Source organism: Pristis pectinata, chromosome 19 (assembly GCF_009764475.1).
Source record: "Pristis pectinata isolate sPriPec2 chromosome 19, sPriPec2.1.pri, whole genome shotgun sequence".
NCBI lineage: Eukaryota > Metazoa > Chordata > Chondrichthyes > Rhinopristiformes > Pristidae > Pristis > Pristis pectinata.
The window spans coordinates 29,243,650-29,261,541 of NC_067423.1; the positions used below are offsets into that span (position 1 = coordinate 29,243,650).

Consider the following 17,892-nt stretch of genomic DNA (forward strand, 5'->3'; position numbering starts at 1 on the left):
TATGTTTGGTTTCTCCAATGCAGAAGAGGCCACATTGTGAGCACTGAATGGAGTAGAGCAGGTTGGAAGAGGTGCAACTCGGTCACAGCTGAAAGGGCTGTTTCGGTCCTTGGATGGTGTGAGGGAGTTCAAATTGTAACCGCTCTCTGGGTTAAAAAGTTACACTTAATTTCTTTATTAGACACTATCTCATATTAATGGAGCCTATTTTGGCCTTATTCACATAAAAAAAACATCTTTATGTCTTATCCTTTGAAATGCCCATTGCAATTTTAAAGACCAATAATCTAGCAACCACTTATCCTATTGAGAGTCCCAGCCTCGATTGACCAAGTACCTCAGTTATTGTGTCATCCTTCTGAATTGTTAATGTATCTTCTCCAAGGCCTTTATATGTAACAGAGACTAAAATTATGCAAGTTATTCCAACTGTAGTATATCTAACATGTGTGACATAATGTCTTTGCTTTTCAAGTCTACTTCACTGAAGGAACACATCCTGATTACATTTATTTCATGAAATTTCAAGCCTGTTTCGAGTGCTAACCAAAAGTTTTCTTAAACCATTAAGTAATTCAACGTGAACAGTATTAAAGAGATCACCCCACCACAAGAGCACACATTTTTAAAATGCCCACTAAAATGAAAAAAGTTACCTAGGCATTTCACGCTTCCTGCAGCAAAAGCAGAAGCTGCACGAGGTTTATTTGCTACCAAAGCAAGTTCTCCAAAATACTGTCCCCTTGAACAACGAGCTATTTCCACTCCATCATCTGCATCAGGTTTAGCCTATATTGAAAGTAACCAAAATGGAAATGACTACAAAACATTACTTCCATACATAAATAAGATTCAATGAAACAAAAAAAGCAGTCAGAGCAGTTAATACTCAGCAGAAGCTTCATCAAAACATAATTGAGTATTGGCAAGGGATTCCATTCTAAACTCCAATCTTTCTGCAGATGGGCCTGGCTTGTTCAGTACCCAATACTGTCCAATTTCAAAATTCCAGGATCTGCAATTTGTTTAAGAGCACCAAATTTTGTTCAGAATAAAGTAAGTTCAAAAGGTTGCTGCATGAATCAGCAGAGGATCACCCCAAGATATAACAGTGCTGTGCATTCTTAATATAAGCATTAACCAACTCACTTTAACTCCCTCCAGTAAAATAGCAGATCAAATAATGCCATGTCAGTGCAGTGCATGAAATGGTGCAACTAATTTACTTGGAAAACTATTTTGTATGCTAAGTCTGGAGTATCAACTTTACTGCGCTGAAAAACACAGCATTTAAATAAGAATCTCAAGTGCCTTCTCAAATCCACCACTATTCAGTTCAAATGATCCAGTTCTCAATTACACTGGATGATTTTAGAATACTTCATAATTTTCAAGGGCTTTAAATATGGGAAACAAGTGAAAAATAGGTTTTTGAATTCCATAATTACTATAGTAAATAAGACCTAAATATTCATCTTTGCAGATTTTCAATTCATGTTTCTTTTCAGAATTTCTCATGTTCTACCATTCTTCCTCATTCCACTGGGCCCTTTCTGTGTTATTAGAGAAAATAAAATCTTTTACAATTTATCCCAAATCAAAACAAATTCTGCAAACATACAACCCTGTATGGAAATGTTCAATAAATATTTTGTCATCCACTGAATTCAATTTAACAGCTGGAGCCAAAGCTGGCTAGCAGTGAACGATTTAGGCATTTGGAACAAACATCTTAGTTTCCTTTCTCAAACATGGAATACTGTTTCACCAAGGACAATAAAAAAAATAGCCGCATGTAGAGAATTGGATTGATGAGGGGAATTACAAATATGCAACTGATTTAAGATTAGCTAGGTCAAGTGATTGTGCGTTATCTTGATGACATGGTCCTTGATTACATGCAATTTCCTCTATCATATGAAAAATACTCTATATTCTAAAATACAGGCAAGGTCTTTCTCCCACCAGCAACTCCTCTTTCCCCATCCCCCACCAAAAATCAGGCAAGTCTGAAGGAAAACATATTGTATTTGGGTGAAACTGCCTTCCTTTTTGGAGAAACATGGAGGATGGCAGACAGAGACTGCAAGAGAAAAGTTTGATGGAGCCGACCCTGTCAAAGTGGTTCTGCTGGCAATGTCAAAATATTTTTGATTAGTTCTAAATGGAAAAGTGAGGTCCAGAATGTGTTCCTCTCTTCAACACATACAGTCAGGTATATATATTATATATATATATATACACACACATACATACACACACACACACACACTCAGGCATACAATTTGTAATCTTTTAGAAATACAAATGAAATTAATTACAGTTACCTTGTGCTTCATAGTTATCCGGACCTCTCCAGACTCTACAATATAAAAACTATCAGCTTTGTCTCCCTGAAGTACAATAAAAATACAAGTTAAGTTTATGAACAAATATTGGTTTAAAAGAATGTTCAAAATAAGGTAGCACGAGTGAACTGTCTTGAGGAATCTTTCCCTGACAACTGACAATATTACCAAAAAGCAATAATTTTCAGAGTATTAAAAAAAATGGATTTAGAGTCTAAGTTCAAATGAAGTTATGTTTAGCTTCCTTCACAGGAAAACAGTCAGTTTTAACGTCTTAAATGGAAACAATAAACTAGGAAAGGGCAGCTTTCAACTGTGCAAACATCCCATTGATTTGGTGTGGATTTTAAAAAAGATTTTTGATAGGCAGAAAGGAGGCCATGGGGAGCTGGGTGAGCAGTAACATAAAGATCTCAATGGGCATCTGCAAAGAGGTGACCACGTTTATGCCTATAAATGTCACAATTAATGCTGCAGAAGGGAAGATGGACATGGCTCCTGAATCTCAGATACTTGCTTTTTTGCTTCAGATTCCATCTGCAGCCTCTTGTGTCCCCAGCTTCATTATCTGTCAAATTGTGATGGAACTGAATACAGTGCAACTACCAGTACATATCTCTATTCCGACATTATGATAGAAGGAAGGTCATTAGTGAAATAACTGATGATTTGTGTATGTACACGCGAACATCTGTGTTCTGCTCCTACCTTAAATGTGCATCATTTAGTTCTTGTAACTGCTGCTCATTCTCACGAGCAATATGTATTTCAATCTTCAGTGTGAAATTTCAACATATTAAGTCAATTATATTTTCCATTCATAAATCACACAGAAATCTCAATCTTAGGTCAAAATGTTCTAGCAACTCAAAACTATATACCATAAAGCAAATGTCCATGTTAAGATTTGCATTAATATCAAAATAATTGTGCTAATGGTTCAAGATCCTTTGAACCCATTGTGAACAGCTTAAGAATAAAAGTAGATACAATGGTAAGATAAAGAATGATTCATCACCTGAGCAATTATGCGTTCTCCATCGTTGTACGTTTTGGTTCCAAATACATCAACTACTTTCATTCTTTCCCCTAACTTTAAAAAACAAAATGTCACCTTTCCAATAATGTATATCAATCCTAATTCTTCACAGAAGTACGAGCAAGACTGGTTTTTCTTCACTCAGATTTTCTCAATAAATTTCTAATCAGTAATACTCTAAAAGAAAATGGATACGTTTTTAACATTTTTACTCTTTAGAGCAGGTTTTTATATACTATCTACAGAAACACACAACAGAAAGCAAAAGTAAAACAATGGTGATTTCTTAATTTAACAACTTGCACACAACTATAGAACACGTACACTAATAAAGAATTTTAAACATTGGAAGAAAACACTAAACAGGTTCATTATAACTTGAACATTTCTAGTTATTTACATGACTGATTGGAATATGGAATCAGTAAGTACTTTGGTACCATACTTCTAGTGACGTTAAAAGCGGCAATGACTTGACAAATTCTTCATATAATCTCCGTTTTTTGGCATTGTTCTTTACAATAATTCTACGAAATGTTGTCCTGTCCTAGAAAAAAAGATGGCCAGTTATTAATTGATATAATCTGCAATTTAATTTTGTTCCAGTTTCAGATTTATTCATTTGTACCTTTTGCACTTCTGTAACATTGAACTAATTTTAACAGAGAGCAAACTATCAAGTATTATTTACCAACCCAATGGTTGGAAATATAGTTAAGTATAATTACCTTTTCTCCATTCAATTGTTCTTTGTTTCCCAAAAATCAACAATGCCAAAGTCATTCATATCATTATGCACAATAGGAATAGGGTTAACCCACACCCAAAACCAGTGCCCAATCTTTATTGATTGGTGTATTTTATAGTGTAGCTGGCCCCTTGGCTCAGGAAGTTACAGGATATTCCTGATCTCTCCAGAGAATCGAAGAGTGAAGAGATAACATGCACACACTACAGGTAGCTAGTGGTTCACTATGGAAATGGCGTCTAGCCATCAATGCAATCCTACCCATTATCTGTATTACTCCTCATCTGTTTTTCCATGTTCAATTACTTTCATCTCACCTTTCCCAATTTCCCTTCTAAGCCCCAATGTCTTTAGTGAGAAATTGCTAACTTTAAAAGCACAACTTCTTGATATGCAGTTACTGGAAAACTTGTGGGGACAGGACAAGGTGGGGCAAAATAGTTAATGCTGAGGAAGACTGCAAAAAAAAAGCTATGAATGAACTTGCAGAATGGGCAGATGATTAACATGTGAAGTTTAACATTAATATATGCAAGGTGGTACATTTGGTGAAAGTCTAAGAGTGAGAAAGGAACAAAGGGATCTTAGAGTACATTCACAAATCACTAAAATATTGTCCCACAGATATGCAAGGCCATAAACAACACAAAGGAAGCAGCATTTATTTCAAGAGGGACAAATAGAAAATTAGGAATGTAATTCTAAAACTGCACCGAATCTTAAAGCACTGTATGCACTTCTAACCACCAAATTTTAAAAAAAGGATATAGAGGTAATGGAGAAGGTGCAGAGATGAACTAGAATGATGCCAGAAATGAGAGTTTACACATCCGGTGTCACAGTGGCACAGCTAGCAGAGCCCATCTCATAGCTCCAGTGACCTGGGTTCAATCCTGGCCTCTGAACCTGTCAATGTGAGGTTTACAAGTTCTCCCTATGACTGCACATGGTTTCTCATTTCCTACCACATTGCAAACAACAGTGTATAATAGGTTAACTGCCCACTGCAAAATCCCCCAGTGTGTACAGCCAGGGTGGGGTGGAGAGTTGATGAGAATATTGGAAGAGTAGATTACAGGGGAAATTGGCAGGGGGATGGGATTGCTCTGAGCTGGCACAAACCTGATGCACCAAATGCTCTTACATGTCATAAGGAAATGATCAGAAAATATTGCAAAATATGTAAATAGCAATCCCATCTCTTGTGTACTCAATTCATGGGTGCTTTTGTCTCAGGAAAAAACAATTTCAAGTGGTCAACAAGTTCAACAATCAGTTCCATATCAGAATGAAGCAAAGGATGAATGAACTGTTCTCCTTGGGCTGCACAAAGAAATTTTTTAAAATATCCAAATTTCTGAACACTTACCAAACCCCACAGTGCTCCACTGGAGGTAGCAATAATGGTTGCTGCTCTGGGCGTATTATACATTAATGCCAGCTCACCGAAGCTACCATGGTTATCATAGGTCCCAACACACTTTTGTATGTCATTCACATTTACAAATATATCATACTTTCCCCTGTAAAATATAAACTTACATTAAATCTGTACTTAAGTATCACCATAATTAAAGAGCAAATAACCCTAACACATTTACATCAGTGTTTTTGAATCCTGGCTTCATTTCAGCAAAGTCAACTTCACCATCAAGAAAACCACACTACCTTCCACTTCAAGAGCAACACATAAAATACTGGAGGAGCTCAGTGGGTCAGGCAGTATCAATGGAGGATAACTTTCCAGTCCAGATGAAGGGCCTCAATCCGAAATGTTGACTGTTCATTTCCTTCCATAGATGCTGCCTGACCCAGAGTTGCTCCAGCATTTTGTGTGTTGCTCCAGATTTGCAGCATCTGCAGTCTCTCGTGTTTCCAGTTCCATAGATTCAGAGGTCAAATGCATCAACAGGCGAACAACAATGAAGCCAGACACAACTGGATCAATGAGGTTACAATGAAGTTGGGATCATATTGGTTGGTAGAAATTAATGAAAGCCACTACAGCCAATAAAACAATAACTTTCTCATGTTTGCACAAAAACCTTGAGCAGAAGCATTTAAGCTGCTAGTTTTCCAGAGGGTCATGGTTGCAGCTATATTAATTTTGGAGTTTGTTCCTGGAATGTAAAAGGCCACAATAAAGCTGCAATATCCCCCAGTAAAATTTTCTGGGGCATGTTCCAATCACGTCTATTTTTGATCATTTGTTTCAATACTGTTTTTATAACTTATTTACTTAAGTATACCTAATGGCACAAACAACAGATTTTAGAACTGAAATCAGAATCAATTAAGGGTGTGCTTAATGTAAGATTTAAGGCTTAAGTTGCCAATATGAGGGGGGAAATAAATGCGAGAATGCTAGCATTATCCACATTGCTTGAACAAATAAAATCTTAAACCAGTACGTGCACACATTTATTGAACAGAACTTTGGACAAATCTCTACCCCAGTATCTCTTCCTTCTGTACTCTGCTGTCAAGGAAAATAAATTCCTAATATCCACTCTCAGAACATTATAAATTTTAGCAAAAAAAATTATTATTACATTTCCACAATGCCCTTGAGAATTTCAGGACATCTCAATGCAGTACAACCTTCACTGTCAATAACACAGGTGATGCAATCTGTAAACTGCAAGTTCTCATTAGCAGCATTGTGAAAATGTTCACATTATCTGTTTTAACAATGTTGATTCTGAGATAAATACTCCTGCTCTTTTTCAAAATAATGCCCCAAGGATCCTTCATATCCACTTATTTGTCTGCTTTATTGTTTGATCCAGTATTGGTACCACCAATGTAACACTTCCTTAGTACAGCGAAACTCAGATAATCCTCTCTTTGACTATTTGGAAATCCCAATGATTCAGCATCTGACTCATCAGGTAATGTTCAGCATTCCCTTTCAACTCACAAAATTTACCAAAAAATCTATTATAATACCAGGTAACATCTAAAATAGTGAATTAAAAGTATGTTGGGAATAAAATCCAAAATGTCTGGAAAATCTCTCTTTGAGCACCAAGGTCTCAAGCATGCCAGATTTTCAGAGTCTTACTGTACTGCCACTGGAGTATCTGCCAAGATTCTTGAGCTCAAATGTGGAGAGGCAAAAATTTGAGCGAGATTTGAACTGTAACATGATAGGACCTTCTTGAGACAATGTGTAGTCACTGAATACATTCCACGGTACTTTGGTGTACACTGCAACCAGATAGGGGCTTGACCAAACATGACAGATTGGAGTCCAGATATAAAATGTTACATAGAAAAATAAAAAGGTGAGAAAGAACACAATTGACATGAACAGAATACACATTATATATAAATTACATAGTGTATGTAACATTGCTGTATAATATTATAATACTACAGCCACACACCTATACATGTACCTGCATAAGTCTGCTAGGGAAAAAAAAGCAGGTTAAAATAATTACTGAATGAACTCAGGCAAACTCGCAGCTCAAATAGTCCTGGTGATCTTGGCATTAATTTTTCCTAAATTCATCAAAAAATCACATTCTTACAAGGACTGACAAGCTCTGGATATGTCCCTCAAAAAAATGTAGATTCTGCTCATTTAAAATTTTCAAGTAAAATCATCCTGGATGGAATTGTGCTCTCCTTTCAAAGTATTTTCCTTTCAAAACCTTTACAGTCATGTGCCTTTCATAACAAGTGTCAAGCTCAAGAGTATTCATTGAATTTAATAAACTGAATGAGTGACCATTATCCACTCAGGCCATTAGATGCTGGGCAAAAAAGTAAGGAAAGAGGAAGAGCGGTGGTGGCCAATGGGGCCCATCTCAGCAAAACATGTGGTAATGCAGGGACCCACAACTATGAAATGACCTCACCAGTGGCATCTTCATCTTGCTAAAGAGAAATCATAATGCACACTTCTTTCCAGTCAATAATTTTAGATAATATCCCTAATTTTTATTTTACATACGATCTACATTTAGGATACAAAAAAGTTAGAAATTACCTTTCAATTACATAGAAGTTATCACCATCATCTCCTTGATCAATCACGTGTTCACCCACTTCAACAGATCTTTCAAACATGGCATCCAATAGCTGAAACATTTGTTCCTGAAGAAATAAAGGTCATCATGAACTTCAAATGTGGGGAATTAATGACGTAGCACCCAATATACATTTCAATTTTCTTTCATACCCCAGCTGTGAAAGCATGGAGCAGATGAATGCTCCTCTCAAATTCTGGAGCAGTTTCTTTAAAATCAGAACTGTGATACACAATCCATACTGAAGACCTATTACGCACAAACTGTACTGCCATGTGCATCTCTCCTGGAGTTCCAATACATTTTGAGTAATCACATGTCTCTCAATCCCACCTCAACCCTAAACTAATCCCTTCCGAATAACCTGCCGATAATCACCACGAAGTCTCAGCCTTGAAGAGCAACCAATTGAAATAACAAAGGTAATACAGACCCTTGGCCCCAAATTCTAGAAAGGAGCCCTTTCGCTCCTTTTGGTAAAGGGGTGAAAAACAGGAGAGAGAAGCTTGACTATGCAAATAATCATTCAGTTTCTGCACATACAGATGAAATGTGAGTAGCAACTGATATGGAAAGGAGTATCATGTGTCAACAACTTGCAGAGGCTTGTACTTGCAGAAACCTGACCATAACTTTTCTTTTTCAGTGGGTGAAACTGTGGAATCAACTTGGCTTCAGTATGAACATCTCTGCAGGGACAACAAAATAAAAGCTTTGTGCCTGCTTGCCAAACAAGGCAACACAAATTCTAAATAGGGAAATGGAAATTCAATTACATCATATCCAGTCAAGTACTTCTTGGATCCAGTGAATTTGAATGCATCAAGCACTATCAAACAGCCCAGTGGTAAATTCCCAGATAATATTTTTTAAGCCACGTTAGTTGAAGTATTACTGTTGCCAAAGCAAAGACAATAATTCTCCTGCCCTTCATAATAATAACTTAAAATCAATAACATTCTACTAGAGGGCTACTTGAAACAGTGGTTCACATCTCATCTAAGAGATGACACAGACGGTTTCTTTAATGCTATTTCAAAGTGTCACTGGATTGACTGCGGAATGGACTAGCTTCACAGCATTAGGTGTCTAAGCAGCAAAGCTGGGGCACTCAAACAGATAAACACAAATTAATGCTCCAGAGAATCCAACTGCATTTCATTTTTTTGTTCTAGCCATTTGCAGCCTTCCTTACTCCAGCACTGCCCATATAATTACATGAATATCTAACTGGACTGCAATGAAGGTGAACCAACAATCAGACTACCTCAAATCACTGATTTCTATTTAGCCAAGTGATAACGGCCCTTAAATAGTTTTTCAAAACCAAATTCCAATCAAAGCCAATATTTGACATTAATGAAGCCCAGGCAATGTTACAGGGAGTTCATGCTGTTTTGATATCTGGCCATATCTTCACTTTATCCAAAACAGTAATCATAGATACCCTTTCCAACGACAGTGTACACCAGGTGGAAAATAGGACATTAATCAAACAACAAAACAATTTTTGCTTCTGATACAATTAAAGGGCACAAATTAATCACAAAACAGTAAATAGTGTTGCTGCCCGACAGTGAAAGGCACAGCAGTTCAATTAGAATATCAGTGTAATCACTAAGTAGTAAGATAACATTAGCCGCAAAATCCTTCCACACATGCAATTTAATGGTAACGTTTACATAGATTAGTAAACCAAAGAAATTTGCATACACCTGCACATGACGTACCACTACCTCTCAAAGCCTACTGCAAAAAACAGCCACGTGGCAACTCGGAGATAACACAACCACCTCCGCATACCTTTATCTCCATGATATGCCAAGCGTTAGGGAATCAAATGCAAATCAAATAAGACTGCAAGGTCACCGAATGCTGCTTTTGTATAACATTTGCTGTTGCAATTCAATTAATTCCTCATTGAAATCAATGTGATGTTTGATTTTGACATTGGACTTTTCAGATTTCAACTGTCCATTAGCTTGATCCCTCATTAACCCAATATTTTTTTGTTCCAGCAGCCAATGGTTTCTGTTCTGATTAGTGCAATGTACTATTATCTTAAGGATTGTAACATGAGGTTTGATATTGAAATAGTATTCTTGTGTCTCATTAACATACAGATATTTTTTAAACTATTTCAAGTGGACATAAGAATTCCCAAGGTCCATTTTGAATAAATTCCATCCACAGTAATGGAGCAATGCTATAGGGTACAAATCACATGACACTAATAGGAAGTTTGATACTTCCTCAAAAAGGAAGCAAATAAGTAACATATCTCATTCTTGCAGAGCCGGCAGTGACTCATTCAGGACTATTGTTAGCAGAGACCAATGTAGGAAGGAGAATGGTATCCAAATTATGACACGCTGTTACTTACTGCTGAGCAATTTGAAAAAAGTCTGAAATATGAAAATATTTCGTTGGCATTCTGACTTCTGGCTCATCCTACTACACTCAAATGGTGGACTATGGTGATTGGGCATTTGATTCTCCCAAGCCCCAGAGCATTTAACAACATTCCATAACTGCTCTGTTGAAATCAGCAGGTCACTAGGTGGCAACATTGTGCACATCCATCTTTCAATGATGTAGTGACATTGGAACATTTTTGATTCCACAGTAGCCAAAATCCCAGCTGCAATCTTGAATAAAATATAAGAAATCACAACAGGAAGATCACATTGTATCTGGTCATGACAGAAGTGGAACACAAAGGAGGGGAAATATTGGAAACTTTTGGGAATAAACTTTCAACGCATATCAAACAGGGCCAACTGCACAATCTGTACATGTTCAGAAATTGAGCTTAGTATCAATTTAAAACAAACAAGGAGTTGAAAGTTGCACAAGTGTATGAATTTTGTAGTTAAATTGTTTGAGAGAAACAATTGATCATAAAAGTATTTTAGTTTTCATAGTTGAGGATTTTCATGCTGGAAAACCTAATATTTTCACTTTGAACCACACTCCCAAAATCTTTTAGACCATGCAGTGCAAAACAAAACCATGCAAGCTTACCTCTAATTTTTACCCATTTATACACCTTGACCCAAAAATCAAACCAAATAAACTCCTCAAGTTTTCAATCTCCCACAAAAGTCTTGAAGACAACAAGTCAAATTCTGTGCAGTTGCGCATGAAGTCACAAATATAAATTTCAATTACTGTCTTAAATGTTAAAAATGATTACAGTGTGGTTCCTCAGATGGAAACAAAAACAGACATCATTCCAATTAAAAATTATTAGGGGCAAGAATACGGACTTTACAAAGGGATTTCAAAACAAGGAAAACAAAGTCAATGGGATGAGGAAGATAATTCCAGAGAAAGGTGGGGGAAGGGAGAAAGGCAGCACAGTTAATAACAGTGGAGTTATAAAGAAAACAGAGTTGAGGTGGGGAGGGGGCTTGTGGTAGCTGTAGTACTAGAGGAAATTATAATGCTGTCGAGAGCAAGACAAAGGATTTAAACAAACTTATTCAAGATCAAACTACAGATATGCTGTCTCAATATAAAAGTATGGTGAGTTCAGAACACAAGGTGCAGTGATATATCTGAGAGTCACATGGAAGATGATTCAACATCTCTGGACAACATTGCCAAGGAGCAGCATGTAAACAAGGCAGTAGTAAAGGATAAGATCCTGGGATGGGATGGTCTCCAGAGAAAGGAAATGAAGAGGACTGAATCAAGTGTACTTAGATGGGCACAGAAAAACCATTGCATAACAACAGAATCAATTGTGGCAGTGTCTCCAGAGAGACTGAAAATTAATGCAAAAACAGTCATCGTCATGAAGGTGTCACTCATGACTCTGGTTTTGGCCTTTGTGGTGTTGTGGTAGGGGTGGAAATTGGACAAGAAGTAAAATAGTTGGGGCCAGATAGGCATTGATTTAGGTATCTTTATCAGTCACATGTACATCGAAACACACAGTGAAATGCATCTTTTGCGTAGAGTGTTCTGGGGGCAGCCCACAAATGTCGCCACGCTTCTGGCGCCAACACAGCATGCCCACAACTTCCTAAACTGTACGTCTTTGGAACGTGGGAGGAAACCAGAGCACCAGGAGGAAACCCACGCAGTCAAGGGGAGAACGTACAAACTCCTTACAGACAGTGGCCCGAATTGAACTTGGGTCACTGGTGCTGTAAAGCGTTACGCTAACCGCTACACTACTGTGCCTGCCTTAGATTACCATGATGGAAGATGGGATACAAACTGAAGGGAGACAAATTCAGAACCTAGGTAACAGCAGAGGACCCCAAATGGATGGGCTCAATTTTCATTCTCAACTCCAATAAGCACAAGTACAACCAAAGTTAAAATTCCTTACACGTACTTTGAATGGTAGCGATGGTAAAGTAAGTAGGAAAATTTGTATCTTGTATTTGTTTACATACATGGGTGACCCAGTAAGGCAATATTTATCCTGCAGTTTACAATAGGAAGAAATTACCATGGAGGATAAAAGAATTTAAGATAAAATATACCTGAAAATTTATCCAGGTAAAATTTGTCCACAATGCTATACTTTTAAAATCATGCACAAAAGGCAAAGTTAGTTGGTGCCAAAGAAGTTCCCAGGGATGAACAATTGAGGAACAAATTAGATTAACCTATGAAGAGCAGGGAATGAGCAAATGAAAATCTAAATTAAATGGGGTTCATGAATAAGCAATGGACTCACCGGGCACAATGGCCTCTTCTGGTTCCATCAAATGCATCAGCCCAAATTGTTTTTTTAAGATTTTAGGTCGAGGAGGTGCAAAAATAAAGTCAAGCATGTACCTAAAATACTATCTGGTATTTGAGAAGATAGTATATTTCAAATAACTAGTACCTTGTCACTTCTTCATATTTATACAGTTACATTTGCTCATTTCTGTTACAGTGCAAAGCATTTAGCATTATGTTCATACCTGGTCCAAGTTCTTAAAAAGGAGAATGTCTTTACATGCATCTTGCAATCTTCTCCTTTGCTCATCAGTTTTTGGATGAATAACCTACAAGTGGAGAATACCAAATACAAATTTGTAAATTTTACTCTCATTACCATAGTCATTTACTTGAGAGCCTGATAAACAAAACTTGAAAATGCAGGTTTGTACCAAGGCACTATACACAACAAATCTGGCATCTCACTACTGCATTATAGGTAGATATCAAGGTGGTTCAGGGAGCAATGAAGTAATACACACCTGCCAAATCCCTTACATTGGATTTGTACCTGAAAGGATTTACTAATTCTTCTCTCACCAAAGGAACAAAAGGGCAAGTGAAAAGCATCAGGCAAGAATGTATAGTTACTGCTATTAGACACGTCATGCTTGGTTTGTTCTGTTTCTTGCAATTTTTTTTTAAAGAGAGAAACAGTGGACTAGGATATCGTAAACTCAAAACTGCTGGTGCAAAATCCGAGGATGTTAGATATTTATTCAGGAAAAATGATATGGACTAACAGCTTATAACTTAAACAGTTCATATTGTTCCTTGTTTACCGATCATTGAACAAATTTCAGACATAAACATCTCTCCATGTTCCTACAATGCAGTGAACACAGTTTGTGATGCAATTTACCTTTCTTATTACTTAATTTTATCCTTTTGCACAAAAACATTTCAATCTTCTGTGCTTTCCCAAACTTTATAACACTGTTCACTACAGCCACCTGCTGCCCTCTGCTGTTCCTTCTTACATCCTATGAGGGATGTGTCATAACTTCATATGCCTTGATTTCATCTTGATATGAATTTGAGTCAGCTAGCATGCCAAATTATGATGCAAAGAGATTTTATTACTGATAGCTAACTCATCTTTAAAAGCCCAAATATTGCTATTTTCATTAACAAGTTGGGCCTACCATTTAATGTTGTTTAGGGTTTTTTCCTCCCCTTTCTTCTAGTATTTTGTACAAGATTGTTCCAGTTTACAATTATTATTTCTCAGCAAGATTATTTGGTTCAGATTTTTTTCTTTCTTGTTGCTACTTGTGTTTTCCTCAAAGATTTCTGCAACATAATTACCGCTTGTTTTTCCTGTCCAGTCTCTGATGTTTTTCCAACATGCAGTACTTCCCAACAAACCAAATATAGTCAGATTTTAAAAACGTCATGAGTTATTGGGCATGTGCGCGCATTTAAAAATTGGGGCAAGTCTGCGGAGCAGAGTGTGGAGGGTGGGTGGAGTGGTATCATTTGGTTCCTCAAAGCATTCATGGATTCATTCGACTCTTCCACTTATCACATTATTGCATATCCTACACATTGCTTACCCGCGGTTCTGCATCCTCCTCTTCCTCATCAGGATTGAAAGGTTCCGCACAGACTTAAAAAAAATAGACACACTAATAAGTTTCAAAAGAATTGTGCCTGACTGAAGAAAAACAAAATAGTTTAGATGCGAGAGACATCCTCATTACAAATTATCAAAATATGATTAGTATCTATTATATAACAATAACAACTTAATTTTTCTATCTTGAGAGTTTCTAGGATTGGTTATATTCATTGCACTTCATTAGACATGAATATTAGTTCACTGGCTACATGTTTATGAAGCATCTCTCATTTTAAAATGAAGGGAAACGTCTGTGTTTGTACAGGCTTCAAGTTTTATTGGGGCAGAGTGCAAAAGGAAATACACAATATTGGTATTGGTTTATTATTGTCACTTGCACCGAGGTACAGTGAAAAACTTGTTTTGCCTATTGTTCGTACAGATCAATTCATTACACAGTGCACCGAGATCGCACAGGGTAAAAACAATAACAGAATACAGATTAAAGTGTCACTGCTACAGAGGAAGTGCAGTGCAGGTAGACAATAAGGTGCAAGGTCACAAAAAGGTAGATTGTGAAGTCAAGAGTCCATGTCATCATATAACAGAACTGTTCAAAAGTCTTATCAGAGGGATACAAGCTGTCCTCGAGCCTGGTGGTATGTGCTCTCAGGATCCTGTATCTTCTGTCTAATGGAAGAGAAGAGAGAATGACCCGGGTGGGTGGGGTCTTTGATTATGCTGGCTGCATAACCAAGGCAGAGAGAGGTATAGACAGAGTCTATGGAGGGGAGGCTGGTTTCCGTGATGTGCTGGGCTGGGCTGTGTTCACAACTCTCTGCAGTTTCTTGCAATCCCAGGCAGAGCAGTTGCCATACCAAGCCGTGACGCATCCAGATAGGGTGCTTTCTCTATGGTGCATCAATACAAGTTGGTGAATGTCAAAGGGGAAATGTCAAATTTCTTTAGCCTTCTGAGGAAATAGAGGCGCAGGTGAGCTTTCCTGGCCGTGGCATCTGCGTAGTTGGACCAGGACAGGCCATTTGTGATGTTCACTCCTCAGAACTTGAAGATCTCAACCCTCTCGACCTCAGCACCATAAATGTAGACAGGTGCATGTACACCGCTCCCTTTCCCGAAGGGAATAACCAGCTCTTTTGTTTTCCTGACATTGAGGGAAAGGTTGTTGTTATGACAGCATGTCACTAAGCTCTCCACCTCCTTCCTGTATCCCAATGCATCATTATTTGAGATACGGCCTACTACGGTGGTACCATCTGCAAACTTGCGGATGGAGTTAGAGCAGAATCTGGCCACGCAGTCATGAGTATATAGGGAGTAGAGTAGAGGGCTGACGATGCTACCTTGTGGGGCACCAGTGTTGAGAATAAACGTGCTGGAGGTGTTGCTGCCTATCCTCACTGATTGCGATCTGTTGTTCAGAAAGTCAAGAGTCCAGTTGCAGAGGGAGGTATTGAATCCCAGGACTCGGAGTTTGGTTATGAGTTTGCTTGGAATTATAGTATGGAAGATGGGGATGTAGCCAATAAACAATAGTCTAACGTAAGTGTCTTTACTGTTCCAGATGCTCCAGAGATGAGCGTAGGGCCAGGGAGGCGGCATCCACTGTAGACATGTTTTGGCAGTAGGCGAATTGCAGTGAGTTGAGGTTTTCTGGGAGGCTGGAGTTAATGTGTGTCATGACCAGCCTCTTCATGATGGTGGATATCAGAGCCACCAGTCAGTAGTCACTAAGGCGTGTTACCTTATTCTTCTGAGGTACCAGGATGATTGTAGTCTTCTTAAAACAGGTGGGAACCTCAGACTGAAGCAGGGAGAGGTTAAATATGTTTGCAAATACTCCCACCAGCTGATCAGCATAATATCTGAGGACACGGCTAGGGACACCATCCGGGCCAGATGCTTTCCTCGGGTTCACTCTCGGAAGACTGATCTTATGTCTTTGACAGTGACCACGGGTTCAGTTGTATTGGAGGCTGTCGGGGTGGGTGGTGACAAACCAATCCCCTTCTGTTCAAAATGGGCACAGAATGCGTTAAACTCATCAGGGAGGGATGCGCTGTTGTGGACTATGCTGCCCGATTTAGTTTGCAGCCCATTATAGCATGCAAGCCCTGTCACAACTGACAACTGGTGTGGGACTCTGTTTTGAACTGGTGTTGTCTCTTGGCATCTCTGATAGCTCTACTGAGGTTGCATCGTGATTTCTTGTAAAGGTCAAGGTCACCTGATTAGAATGCTGAAGTCCTCGACTTCAGTCGGGAGTGGATCTCCCAGTTCATCCATGGTTTCTGGTTTGGGAACAAAATTTTATTGACAGGAGTATGGATTATTCTGTGTTGGGGTATTTGGTGCTGAGCTGTAACAAATCATGCTGTACATCATTTAACTTTAATGGGATTAAAAATGTTGGAAAGTTAAGCTCCTGATTAAAAGATTAGGGCCACAGGATTCCTTCCTTCAAGCATGCAATGAAATCTTCCATGTACTTTGGGAACCTTAAAATAGAACCAGAACACCACCCATCAAACATCTCCAGTGGAAAACCTTCCCTTCCCATACTTGACAGTAATCGTTTTTAGTGAAACCTGCATTACATTTAATCAGGTCAATAACATGCTTTATTTGATATTTCGTTTTAAAAATCCACGTGGAAAAAAAACAGGTTCAGACATCCCTATCCACAGACCTTCATCCACACTTTTTTTCTCCTCTATTCTTTTCAAAAGACTCTTGTTTTTCCACCAGAATCTGCTCCACCTCACTCCATCTGCCTCTCCATGCCTTCAAAGCACACAGAGCTTAGTAGCTCCTTCACAAATGGAATCTATTGTTATTCTTGACATTGTCTCTAATCTATGGTTGTTTGGACTAACAGTCATTTATTTGATATGGCAATAATCACTTCATGAAAAAGCAGTTTTGAAAATAAGAAATCATTTAGTTGCCAAATAATTTAAGACCATCTCTCAAATACACATTTTTAGACAATTCGATGTAATAGACCGCAGTACTAATGTTGTCAGTGTAAGAAATCCAAGGAATACAAGGACAGGAAAAATGTTAGAACCATCAGCAGCCACATGGAAGTTGCAATGAGTTTTCTAAATAGACATCACTAGGGAAAATATGGCAAGTCTACTGCAGGAGTCCAGATAATACCGTCAGTACCAGTCAAAAAAGATAGAAGTCTGACTATCTGACAGTAAGATACAAGGAGATATTCTTGTATAATTTTTCATACTCATTTCAGTTGACTTGCACGTTTGAAGAACTTGAAATAATTTGAACGAAAAGCTGAGTATCAGATATTTATAATGATTTTTCCACAAATGTTATGATGTTTAATAACCCAGATATAGTAATGATGGAAGTAATACTGATGTAATTAATTAAAATAGAGGGACTCCATG

General features: G+C 37.9%; 1 protein-coding gene across 1 annotated transcript in view; it reads right to left on the reverse strand.

The window, feature by feature from the left end:
- Positions 1-17,892, reverse strand: part of LOC127580344 (cAMP-dependent protein kinase type II-beta regulatory subunit) — a 68,212-nt gene that overhangs the window by 4,616 nt on the left and 45,704 nt on the right. The window contains exons 3-10 of the mRNA XM_052033673.1: positions 14,454-14,506; positions 13,101-13,184; positions 8,133-8,239; positions 5,505-5,658; positions 3,833-3,934; positions 3,367-3,441; positions 2,328-2,393; positions 657-789 (exon numbers count right to left, since the gene is read on the reverse strand). Of these exons, the coding sequence (XP_051889633.1) occupies positions 657-789; positions 2,328-2,393; positions 3,367-3,441; positions 3,833-3,934; positions 5,505-5,658; positions 8,133-8,239; positions 13,101-13,184; positions 14,454-14,506 (774 nt within the window). The remainder of the gene's footprint in view (positions 1-656; positions 790-2,327; positions 2,394-3,366; positions 3,442-3,832; positions 3,935-5,504; positions 5,659-8,132; positions 8,240-13,100; positions 13,185-14,453; positions 14,507-17,892) is intronic.